Raw genomic sequence first — 13,071 nt, forward strand, 5'->3', positions numbered from 1 at the left:
AGCGAAGACTGAACTTCAGGTCTTCTGAATCCAAGCTTATACTTTTTACCCTGACTTGAGATTTAAAACAAAATAAAACAAAACAAAACCTTTCCTTTGACCCTGACCCCTGATGGGCATGTACTGGTAACAGTACCAATTTTTGCAGTAAGTTACATTTCTCTAATTTCTCTCATTCCCCACCCCCTGTCATATTCTTATCCAGTTCTTTTTCTCTCTCTCTCTTTCTTTCTTTCACCTATGTAAACATGATAGTGTTGAAACAGCCTGGGATATGGAGTCAGACAGAGGTCAATTTGAATTCCTGCTCATCCATGTGGAGTCTGTTACTTAACTTCTCCTGAGCTTCAGTCCCCTCATCTACACAATGGGGAGATCAATATCTACCTCAAAGAGTTACTGTAAAAATTAAATAAGAATATATGTAAAACACCTAGAAGTAGCAGTATTTACCACATAGCAGGTCCACTACCTCTCCTATCCCCCCATATCTATGCTTGGATCACCCATTTAGTTCAAGAGGTTACTGAGATCCAACCAAATGGCATTACCTCCATCCAGTGAGGCACAACCACACAAGTGGAGTATCCAGGTCCCTGCCTGGTCCACTTTTCCTCCTGTTGCCTTGCTACTCCCTGATTACAAATTTAAATTAACACAGAGCTCCAAACTCTCAGTCAAGTCCTTCAAAGAACATGAGAGTCAAGAACTGATACTTACTCTCCCCTGAGTCTCCAAGATATCATCCCTCACCCTCTAAGTCAGAGATAATATGCCATCAAAAACTGCCTACCTGCAGAAGTTTTCAGAGGAGGTTTTACTTACATCAAACACAAACAAAAAGAAATGGAAAGCAGCAAGGCAGCCCAACAAAGACAAGGCTTTAGCTTGTCATGTTCTCATAAGCAAAGATGGGGCAGCAGCCATGAGACTCTAACCCCTTTCCAGAATAACTAGTTGAATGAGCTTTCCTCCCAGGTCTACCTCATCTCACCCCAACCCCCTCCCCCAAAAGAAAAATCAATTTCTGATGGACCGTGAAAGGCAGTATAGGAGAACCATTCAAAACTTCCGTGCCAGAGGCTCAGGAAGAGAGAAGACCATACAGCTGGGAATCTGCTGAGTGGCGTTAGGGTGGGGGCCAGAAGACACCACAAAGGGTCTGTCCATCACTGGGCTTAACCCTTGATCCTGTCAAATTAGTCCCACCTCCCGCATTCCTCACAGATGTAACATTAAAAGACTTGAGTGAAAGTTAACAGACCATGCGGCATGCCATCCCTGAGAACATACCAGGAAACAGCCACTTCTGGAAGCATAGGAAGTAGGAGCGTGGAGAAAAGCTAAGCCCTGGAAGAACTGCCTGCTGTCAGTCAGCCTTTACACTTCCACAGCCTAGATCATGAGCGAAGATCCTGGAGCTCTTAGCATCCCGTCAGTAAAGCAGAAGCTTGCCCCTCGGAGAGGCTGAGAAGAAACAGGAGGGTACAGAGAGGTGAAATAACATGCCAAGATTACTCAGCGAGTTGATAAGAGAAGATCAGGAATGAGACAAAGGTCCAGTCCTCCACTGAAACAGGACAGAGAGAGACACAGTATGAGAAAAGTTCCCCCTGATCCAGCTACCAATTTGCTGAGAGTTTTCACACTTTATCAACCTTAACTCTGTGAACTTCTCTCCCCCACCTCCCCACACCAGAAGTATGGCTGAGCCAAGAGGGACAGAGCTGGTACAGCAGCCTAGAAGGGCCCACTGTACCAAAACAGGAAAACAACAACAAAAAAGCTGGGTTTTGGACAGCAGGCAGGGAAGACAATGAATGAACCAAGAAGCAGTGACACTTGAATGAGACAGTCCCAAACGTAGGCCTCAAGCAACTTGGTGCTGGTGGGTGGGGGCTGGGAACCAAAGACTGGACATGAAAGAAGGGTAGCCTAGATGCATGGAAAATCTGTCTCTGTTGCTACCAGGCAGTGCTCATCCCATGGCATGGCGTAGTCACAGACCAGCACTGAAAGAGGAGGGAGTGGAGGTGAAGTCAATGGGGAGGAGTTAGTCTCTTTGAGAAACGAAGTCATCTTGATCTTTGCAATGTCAGTGCCCAGCCAGGATGGCTATGTGCCCAAGTAAACATGCCAGTGTGATGTGAGGAAGAACGAATCATCCCTTGCAAAACTAATGCCTAAGATAATCTTTCCACTTGGCTTGTTTACACTGGATGGGGCGAAGGGGTGTAAGGAGACAAACCTCTATCCCATCCCAGTCCTTGGAACACGCAGGGAAAAATAATATCTCAACTTGTTCATTAATGACTTAATTGAAGTCTGTCTGACGCGGGTATTTCAGGGGAGCACCAGGAAACAAAATATTGCCTTCACAGAAACTGAGTGAAAGTGATCTAGCTACCAACATAAGTCATATGAAAGGGTCACTTGCTGATTACAAGATAAATCAGGTAAACCCGGAGTTCAGTTTCAGAGAGAAATTTAATGATGCATACACTGCATGTACACACACATCTGGCCCCAGGATCAAGGATATGAGCACCTGGGCAGTGATAGTAGTAGAAACCCCAAACTCATCTACATCTATGTAACAGATATCTAGAGCACTTGTTGTCCCTGACTTATGGATTGTTTTCCAAGATTACCTTTCATAAATAAGCAGCTTGGAGCTTTGAATGCAGTTCCCTATAGACAGAATATTGTAAATGGTGGTTAGGTTCTGTAATTTCATCAGTGATACTCTATGGATGAAAGAGGTCTCTCCAGAACTGTTCTGAACGTGGCCACTATCGATAAGTGTCAGGGGGACATATTTCCTAGACTTTAACTCTCTTCTCCAGGCCTCTCATCCTTCAGTGATAATGAGGATTAAGCTCCACTTCAATACACTCCCCGATCAGGGCTTCAGGAGCAAGAAAAGGTATTTGCCCAACTCAGGTGACAAACTGGTAGATGTGAGGGTGTGGGGGAGGGGCGAGACTGTCAGTACAAGACCTCCAGAAGGAACGACTCTTGTGGGTATTCCAGGTACAGACAGAAGACCTCAGAACACAGGAATGGCAGCAACAATAGGAGATTGGCAGCAACAATAGGAGATTTGCAGCCAGTGCCAGTGGCAATGTGCACAGAAATAAACATCTGACAGGGCTGGGGACTGCTGTGTCTAAATTCCTACCGAGGGGTTCTGTAAGTTGGAGACTGCTTGTATGTCACATAGGGTCAGCATCTTCAATCTTGGAGACACCTATTTGTTCCAGAAGGGGAAAATTAAGTTCAGAGAGGTTATTCCTACAATTTCCAAGCCAGCAGTTGGTTAAAAATCAAATCAAATCAATCTGATGTTCTAGAGGTCTGATTTTGACACTATTCGCCAAATGCCACTTCCTTCTTCTATTATACAAATTCCTTGTCTGTAACTCTTTGTAGAAATATATATGCTCCTGGAATTCATGATTTATGTCTTCTCTATCATCTCCCTTAGAACACTTTTTCCAAGGCTGACCTGGGCTAGGGGCAGGGCTAGGGGCAATTCTAAATACATAGTGAGTGATGAGATAGATGTGTCCCTCCTAAATCTCTTATGTAGTTGTCCCAGGTGCCTAGGTAGAGGCCTTGGGCAGGTGTGGCTTAGCAGCAGCACAGATACTTCCACTAAAAGGCTTTGCTTGACACAGAGTCTTCGTATGGCATGGATGCCAGAAAGAGCCAAAGTGGTCTTCAGCTGTATTTTTTTAAAGAATGGTCCTACCTAATTTTGGTCAGGCTCTCCTCAGTTACTGCATTCAGCTGTGGGCTCCCTAACTCAAGAGGAACATGGCCAGGCTGGAGTGCATCCAGAGTGGGAGGAGGTTGGATCTCAGATCCTGTAAGGAACAGCTGAAAGAGCTAAGGCTCTTTAGCCTAGAAAAATGAGACAAAGAGACACAGTCTTTGTCTTCAGACCTCCCAAAGGTTGTCCTAAGTAAGAGAAAGCATCTTGTTCTGTGTGGTCCCAGAAGGCAGAGCTATAGGACCCATAGAAAGTAGGTAGATGGAGAATGATTTCAGCTCAGCCTGAGAAAAAGCTGTCTACTATGGTCAAAACTTTTCAACACTGAAATGGACTGGCTAAGAAGGGAGTGAGCTCCCCCGTGACCACAGGAGAACAAGCTCAGGGCTACTGCACATGGATCGGTTAAGATTAAGACCAGGTGACTTCCACAAGGCCTTCCTCACTCTGATAATCTGTAATTCCAGACACCTCAAAGAACAGCATTCCGTTAGCAGGCCTGAGTTGAGTCTGCCCTTTGGTGAGGGGCGGGGAAGGAGGGTGCTTAGTGAGAGCAGCCCTTGACTTAATCTCTGCTGTTCTTCATTAACTTTTCTCAGACAGGTCAGCATCTTTTTGTCCCCTGGTTCTGAAGGAGCCTAACTATAAAAATTCTGATGTTCCCCCCAGATAATCACTCCATAAACACCAACCTCAAATCTGAGTCTCTCTTTTCTCTTAAAAAAAAAATTCCTGGGAGGAGATGGAGGAGAGCAAGGGGCAAAATCATCTGAATTCTGTTTAAGGGACAACATTCAGGTGTCTTCCAGCTGGAGTTGAATTATTTTCTTTGAGGTTTTAGAGAAGGAAAAGCCTCTAATAGGCTTGGCCTTTTTTCACTTCAGGGAGCACATGTGTGGATTGCAGTAGGTTACCAGGTGTATTGTGACAGCCCAGCAGGCCCAAAAGTAGTGTGTACCCAAAGCTCAGCCAAGGGTTACCAGACATACCACCCACCCTCTTTGCCTTACTACCTCCCTCCAACCTTCTTTGTATTTCTCTGGATGGATTCCTACCCCATGTCCCCATGAGAGAGAGGAGCATTTGGGGAACTGAGATAGTAGACATCTTTGCTGATTCTAGAGGCAGAGATGAGGAGGAGATTCATCTAAGTAACCAGGCTGGACTAAGCTCTCAAGAAGCACACCCCATGAAGGGTCCCTTTGTGAATGCCAAGCCCTGGCCTGGGGGTGGGCCCGGCCTGTAACATAACTAAGAAGGTTTCACAGAACTACCATTTCTCGCATAACACTACCTCTGCACCCAACAGAACTCAAAGTCAGAGCCAAATCTACTGCCAGCCACAAGACAGCCTGAATCTGACTTTACCCATGTCCTCTTGAAATCTCAAATGCCTCTTTGTGTGCTTCTTCTAGAAATAAAGTCATAGTGGGGATGGGGGAGGGTATAAAAACAACTTAAAGAGCATGTCCTGCCATTTTCCTAGGCTAAGGATGGCACATAGAATTAGGGTTTGCCCAATTCATTTTCACATCATCTGTGCTAATAAAGATGGGCCAATGACCCCCATTTGGCAAATAGAATCTTGGGTCCAAAGAGGATTAAATAATATAGGAACGTCAGTGCACACTAAGTGGAGGAGGTGAAGCTTCTTCCTCCTCCAGGCTACTGCCCCACCCCACCCTACTTGGTTCCAGGGCAGTAACTAGCATCCACTTCCTTCACTGTGCCAGATAGAGACTGCCACCAAAAAATGGGCCAGGAAAAGGGCAAGTATGTAGGGTGAGCCAGTTTCTGCAATGTCTTGTCCTTCTCCCCAATTTTCCTCCTACTCCTTTTCCTGCATCCCCACATTGGTCTCCACCCCTTCTTTTCTCCACCCTCAGCCAACCTCAGGGCACATTTCCAAGAACTCAAAATGAGTATAGGAATCTTACACTACAGCTTAGCAACTCTCTCTCTCACACACGCAAGCACGCACACACACACCACAGGAGGATACAATTTGAATCTCTGAGGCCTCTGAGAGGCCCTATCTGATGCATAATCATTGGCGCCAGAACCTTGAAAAGGTCACCCACCCTCCAAAGTGGATCGTTTCCAGTGCACGGAGCCAACTTCATGGATGACTGTCTACACTGTAGAGGGGGTACAGGGGGACCCCTAGGTAGCAAATAGCCAAGTCTGATTAGAAGAGAATCTCCACTTCATCCAGACAGGCCCCCTGGGTCAACGAGGTATATGCTAACCAAAGGAATCAATAACGCCAAGGGCATGGGCCCAATTCTCTAGTTGGTCACATTTCTTTGGGAACATCACACTGTATGGGGCAATCATAAGCCATCCCTTAACACATGGGATAATCAATAATAATAGTTGTTTTTTAACATTTCTTCTTTTTTTGTCACTTAATTGTTAAGAGAAGGCTATACCAGTCTCCACAACTTCGGCAGCTGAATTCCCTACTTTCAGGGAAATCATAGGAGCCTATAGGAACTGATGATTTCCCCAACCTGATTATTTCCTGATCCAAAGGATCCCCCATAACAAATATGAAATACACTTTCACACTCTATGCACTCTTCCCACTAATCATCTTTCCTCAAATTCCTCCACTCCCAAGATGCCTCCACCTGTTCCACAAGCTATCTCCAAGCATGGACACCACCACATCAGACCCAAATCGTTTTGGGTGTTTTTCCCCATGACACCGAAGGAGGTTCTCCAATATTTACCATGGTTCTGGCACCTTACCTCTGTCTCTGCCTGACCTGAGATCATCACAAGTGATTTGGAGTCACCAAAACATTCCTCTCCTACTCCCTGAGCCCAGACTCCACCAGGGAGTGTCTGCAACCCAGTGCTCACCTACTCTGGAAACACAAGCTGGCGTGCAAAAGGTCACTGGGGTGGAAGGCCGCCAAGACTGGATACATCCCTCAATGGTATTGCCCCATGCCCCTTCACAAACTGCAGTACTACCGGAAGAATTGAGAAACTCTCCAAGTAGAGGATGTGGAGAAAAGGGAACCCTTGTGCACTGTTGGTAGGAATGTAAATTGGTGCAGCCAATATGGAGAACAGTATGGAGAGTCCTTTAAAAACTAAAAATAGAACTACCATATGATCCAGCAATTCCACTACTGGGTATAGAGCCCCAAAAACTCTAATTCGAAAAGATACATACAACCCAATGTTCTTAGCAACACTATTTACAATAGCCAAGTCGTAGACACAACCCAAGTTTCCATCAACAGGTGAATGGATAAAGATGTAATATATATATGTATACACACACACACACACACACACACATATATATAATGAAATACTACTCAGCCATAAAAAAGAATGAAATATTGCCATTTGCAGCTACATGGATGGACCTAGACAGCATAATGCTTAGTGAAATAAGTCAGACAGAGAAAGACAAATACTGTATGATATCACTTTTATGTGGAATCTAAAAAATAATACAAATGAATCTATATACAAAACAGAAACAGACTGACAGACACAGAAAACAAACGTATGGTTACCAAAGGGGATAGGGAGAGGGGGAGGGACAAATTAGGAGTACGAGATTAACAGATGCAAACTACTATACATAAAACAGATAAGCAACAAGGATTTACTGTGTAGCACAGAGAATTATACCCAATATCTTATAATAATCTATAATGGAATATAACCTGAATAAAAAAGAATCACTATGCTGTACACCTGAAACTAACACAAAATTGTAAATCAACTATACTTCAATAAAAATAATAATTAAAAAAAGAAACTCTCCAAGTGGTAGAAAATATGATAGATTTGGAGCCTACCACTGGCATAAAGGATTGGCTACCAGATTGTCATAGTCTTATTTAAAGACTTGAACCTCGTAGTAGACATGGAGACACCTAAGCCCAGGGAGGGCAAGTGATGCACCCAGGATCCTGGGGCTAGTGAGTGGTAGAGCAAGGATTAGAACCCAAGTTTTCAATCTGTCAATACAATTCTCTGTCTACACCCTTCCATCCCATCCTCACCAATGTGTACAGACTGAAGTTATTTTCAAGAAGAAATCTGTATTGTTCTGAAGCATAAGGGGAAACAAAACTAAGGTAGAAAAATTAAAAGGGGGTTAATGAACTATGCCACATACTGTCTTGGCAAGAAAAAAAAATACAGGCAACCATTGCACCTTACAAAAATGCCATGGCCCCTTTATATACTAATAGGGCTAACCAGCTTATATATAGCTGGCTTTTACTGGAAGGAATCAAGCTATCTGGGATAGATGGGAGAAATGATATTACCCCCTGCATATCCAAATGTGTGTCATAATGAGCCTTCATATATAATAGGGGTCAACTGTACATTCAGCAGAAAGGGAGTCGTTAAAAGGTACCCTGCCTCTCAACACACGAGTCATTTCCTCAACAGCTTGGCCAAGGAAACCCTCATCTACCCTCAAATAATTCCCCAGCCAGACCACAAATTGTTGGCTGCCCCATACTTAGTAACACCCCACTGCCATGCTCCTGCTGGCTCACAAAACAATCCAGGACCACAGCAGCAACCACTCTCTGGGGTGCTTCTCAGGATGGGTCAGCCCTGGGCAGGGGTGAAAAATGACCCCTCCAAGGCAGGTTGTCTGGGCAGACTGGAAAGTCTGTGGGTGGTGTCAGGAGAAAAAGAAAGGGGGGAACCGTCAGACCATGGAGGGCTGCATAGACAGTTCTGACCTTGATGGAAAGAGCAGGGAGAGGAGGAGTTTGATTAGAAGAAATTCCTGAAGGCCAGGATTCCCTTCCTCAAAGGGGTTGTTTGAGAGTGTTTAAAAAAAAAAACTTATTACTCCCTCCGGATAATACTGGAGGGAAAGGGGTAGTGCCTTGTGTGTGTGTGGGGGGGGAGAAGGAATGGCGTGACAGTGGGTGACCAAGCAATCTTAGGCTGGTTAGAAATACATGACTAGTATGGGGAAAGGGGGTGCTGGTGAAGATCTGGGCTGGTTATTGGTGTTTGGGGAAGCTAAAGATCCCAGGTTTCCCTGACAGCCCCTCAAAGTTTTGCCTCAGGCGCTCAAGATGATTGGTACACTCCATGGCAACATCCCAGGATTGCTAACAGTGTGGCCCCCAAGGCCTGAAGGACCCCCTACAAGTTAGCCAGCAGCTCCGGTGCCTGGCGAAAGGGGCACAGGTTACGCGGGGGTGTGGCGGGGGCATTCGCCACCCCCTGCTGAGACGTGACCCACGTTAAGAAGCCAAAACAATAAAGTGACATTTGTTCCCCACAGAGAAACCACATCTTTTTATCTGCAGCCCAAACCCACGTCTTCCACCTCAACTGCAATTTGAGCGGGTTGGAAGGGGAAGGGCTTTTCAGATTTGGGCATTTCAGAGAAACAAAAACAAAAAAAACAGGATAAAGTTTGTGAAGTTCGCTCCCTTGGCCATCTGGCGCCTCAAGGTGAGTCGTCCTGCAAATCTCTCTTCCCAGTTACAGCCCCCGCGGCCCCCACCCGCTACACTCACCCCTACCGGGGGATGGCTTGCTCAGGGATTCTGGAGCGCTCGGGAGAGCTCCTCTCCCCTGCCCTCAGCTGCAACTTGGCTTCCAGCAGACCACAGACTCCTAAAACAAACAAACCCTGGCGGCGGCGGCGGCGGCGGCGGCGGCGGCGGCGGCGGCGGCGGCGGCGGCGGCGGCGGCGGCGGCGGCGGCGGCGGCGGCGGCGGCGGGCGGCGGGCGGCGGGCGGCGGGCGGCGGCGGCGGGCGGCGGCGGCGGCGGCGGGCGGCGGCGGCGGCGGCGGCGGCGGCGCGGCGGGCGGCGCAGCTGCGCTCCATGGCGCAAAAGTTTCCTCCACTCTCCTCAACTTGCAGGAAATCTCGCCGGCGCTGGGGCAGGACTCCGGCGGGAGGGAAAGGCCGAGCCCAAGCGGCAGCAGCAACGCCCCACCGGCTGAATGCATGTGCGCGCGTCCGGCCGTGGGAAGTGAGGCTGACGAAAGCCACCGATGCCTCATCTCCGTTCCCACACCGGACCCTCGCCCCGCAACCTGCCCGGGCGAGATGGCCCGCCGGTCGATCCAGGGACCGACGCCGTGAAGAAATGTGCCAAGGCGCCTTGCCTGTCCCTTCAGCCCCTCGCTGTCCCGCAGGGGCACGGGAACTTCCAAGGAGGAACCCCCAACAGCCACCACTTCCTCCAGCTCCAACGGAGGGGAGCAGCCGCCCAGACACTGGGGAGCAGAATCGGCCCCCGAGCCCTCCCGAGGGTGTCTGCGCGCGGGGCTCTAACCCGGGGTCGGCCGCATTCTCATCCAGCGCTCCCGCCACCCCGAAGGGGTGTCCGCGCCGGGGCTGGTGGCCAGACACCCCCGCCACCAGTGCAGCTAATGCTTCATGTCGGGGCTTTGATCCCCAGCACCGAACAAGTTTCAAAGTTGGTCTGAGGGCCGCGTCCCGCGGCAGCCTGCGCACCCGCTTGCCCATTCAAAGTTGGGCACCGCTGGGACAGAGCCGCCAGTTCTTACCTTAGACACTGTGAGCGGTTCGCAGTGTTCCAGACCCCCCTTAAGGGTGAAGCCCCAGGGCGCCCCCCCTTGCAGCTGCACAGGGACGTACTGGAAGGACCCAGGCCGGTTCTCCATCCTCCGCTCGGCTCAGGGCCGCGGGGCTCCTTTTCCGCGGGGGCTACGTTGCCTCCGCCCCCAGCGGCTCCACCACCATAGCCCTCCAGCGCTACGCCACCCCGCACCGCCCTGCTCCGCCTACTCTCCTGGCTGGAGACGCTCGGGCAGCGAGCGAGCGCAAGGAGGAAATGACACGGAGCTGGAGAGAGGGGGAGAGAGGGGGGGAAAGGAGGAGGAAAAAAAAAAAGAAAAGAAAAGAAAGAAGGAGAGGCGGAGGGATAGCGCGTAATGGACAAGAAAACGGAGCAATGGGGAGGGGCAGTCACTGGGACCTCGCCTATAGGATCGCTGGGGAGTGGGAGCAAGGCGAGGCTTCACATCAATTGTTACATTGTTTCATTCAAGCAGGCCCCCCTCTTTGGTTCTCCTCCTTACTGCAGAGTTCCCCGCCCCTCCAGCCAGCCGAGGCGAGGGGAGGTGAAAGTAGTTAGTGTGGATGGCCCGCGTGGCTGAGTGGGCCGAAATGCTGGTTTCCCGATTAGCGCGTTCATGTTTCTCTGACTGCCTTTTTCTTCTGAAGGTCCCGAGAACCGGGTCCTGGGAGGGTCACAAAGCTGCTAATTTGTGGACCTTGCCTAGAGGGATGGAAAGTCAAGCAAGCAGGCCAGCGAACACAGTGGGGCTGTGTGTGTAGGCTGCTCTGTGTGTATGAGCTAGGTGTGTGGGGTCATTATGAAACATCGCCCCGGAGCATAGTTTAAATAAAGAAGCACTTTGAGGATGCCCCCTGCCCAGGCTCAGCCGCACCCTGGCTCAGTGCTGGCGTCTATGGGTAGCACTGTGCTCATGTATGTTCCAGTCATCTGGAGTTCCTGGCACGGCCTTGCACTTGCCCCACTGAGATGACCAAGCCAGGAATCAGCAAAGTTTATGACTAGCAGTATTGTTTTCACTCCTAAACAAACCTACAGGAAGGAGCATCCATTGATAAGGTGGCCAATTAACAATGTGGTGACTTGGAAGAATCGGCTTTTAGACAGGGGCCAGAACGTCTCTGCTCATCTGTTCATGCTTGAGGCTGTGGTGTCTGAGCTGAGCTTTTAGAACAGACCAAACAAATACCCACACTAATAGCCCCCAAAAGTGAATTTGTTACTAAATCTTGGGCTGATTTCTCAGTCTTGACCTGGGCACGGTTACCACCTCTCTCTGCGGTGTTGTCTCTGGAGCCACATTCAGGCAGTGAGTTTTTAAAGAGCTTCGTAGTAGCGGGGAAAGTTTTGACAACTCAGCGGTGACTCCACAGAACCCCTCAATGCCCTATTGCCTGTTCCATCTCTTGCCTTCTTCTTGTTCAGTTTCTTCTTCATCGCCAAGAACACACACCATGACACCCTTACTTCCACAGTCAGCTTTCTGCAGACAAGGTTGTCACTCTTTGTTTCCATTTCCTCAACTGTCACAGCCTCTTCAACACACTTCAGCCTGTGTGTGCCCCTTCAGGCCACTGAAACTTCTCTCACAGGCTCTCCTCCCTCCCCCAATCCTTTCTTCTCCGCCTCCTGGACCGTCTGCATTATATGATGGTGACCTGACTTTTCTTTAATAAAACTGCAGCTTTGGTGTTTATAACCTGCTTTTTAAAAGTCCTTAGATATGTATAACTGATTCACTTTGCTGTACAGTAGAAACTAACACAACATTGTGAATCAACTATACTCCAATAAAAATATTTTTTAAAAAACAAAGAAAAGGAAAAAAGTCTTTAGAGATGATTCACATGGGGAACCACCTTCAATCTTTTAGATTTTTAGATCTGCAAAAGTCCTTTCAATCATGTTCATTTTTTTGTTTGCATTTCTCCTACTAGAAAGCAGAAAATTTAGGAAGATGGCAGCTGAGTTTCTTGATTGCATGTCAACCTATGACATAACACTCATTTGTTCTGTCCCACCTTGAAACTGAGCTTTTTTTTTTCCTTCATCTTCTTTTTGAGATAAGACTTCTATCTCCATGATTGTCACTTGGTAAAACTTAGCATGTTTCAGTTTCAGCATATTGAAATCTATAAAGTGCAGTTCACAGGATCTGTGGTCATCACTCACGGTCTACTAGAATTATGTGTCTAGACTAGAGAAAAGAGATTGGGAAGCAGGAGACACACATGTGAGCCCTGGCCTTGTCACTAACTAGATGGGTGACCTTGGGCAAATCAGTCTCATTTTTTTTCATCTGTAAACTTCAGCTAATAAGCCCTGACCTCCCTCCCTCCCAGGCCTGTTGAAGACTAAAATGAAATAATACATATGAAAACACTTTGGTAAGGAAAGAGTCAAAATCCTCACAACCTTATTATGAAAGCAAGCACTGAGCTAGCCTTTAACCAATCTATTTTCATTCCAAGACTTACTCCACATTGATTTCTTGTTGTACTCTTCAGTTTATCATTTCCATTATTACAGCAAAAGAACATAAATTATGTAGCCCCTGGTGCAAACAGCACATAAGGAGCCATTTTGAACATTGGATGGCTGGATAATCTTGCTTCTTTACTGATAAAAATTACTGCTAGTGGCAGGGATCTCATTCTTCCTTGGAAGTACAGTTAGTGGGAGCATGATTATGTAATGGAAAGGGTACAGGGTAGGCTGTGAGATGCCTGGATTT

At 47.8% G+C, this 13,071-nt stretch overlaps 1 protein-coding gene across 5 annotated transcripts in view; it reads right to left on the reverse strand.

The window, feature by feature from the left end:
• SHROOM4 (shroom family member 4) overlaps window positions 1-10,714 on the reverse strand; it is a 206,495-nt gene extending 195,781 nt beyond the window's left edge. For 2 of the 5 annotated variants that reach the window (XM_082608938.1, XM_082608933.1), the window contains exon 1: window positions 10,306-10,714. In XM_082608938.1, the coding sequence (XP_082465064.1) occupies window positions 10,306-10,422 (117 nt within the window). In that variant the 5' untranslated portion in view covers window positions 10,423-10,714. The remainder of the gene's footprint in view (window positions 1-10,305) is intronic. The other 3 variants (XM_082608935.1, XM_082608934.1, XM_082608937.1) reach the window with 3 other exon arrangements.
• Window positions 10,715-13,071: the final 2,357 nt, after the last annotated feature.

The sequence above is a fragment of the Mesoplodon mirus genome, assembly GCF_964341445.2.
Source record: "Mesoplodon mirus genome assembly, chromosome: X".
In the NCBI taxonomy this organism is placed as follows: Eukaryota; Metazoa; Chordata; class Mammalia; order Artiodactyla; family Ziphiidae; genus Mesoplodon; species Mesoplodon mirus.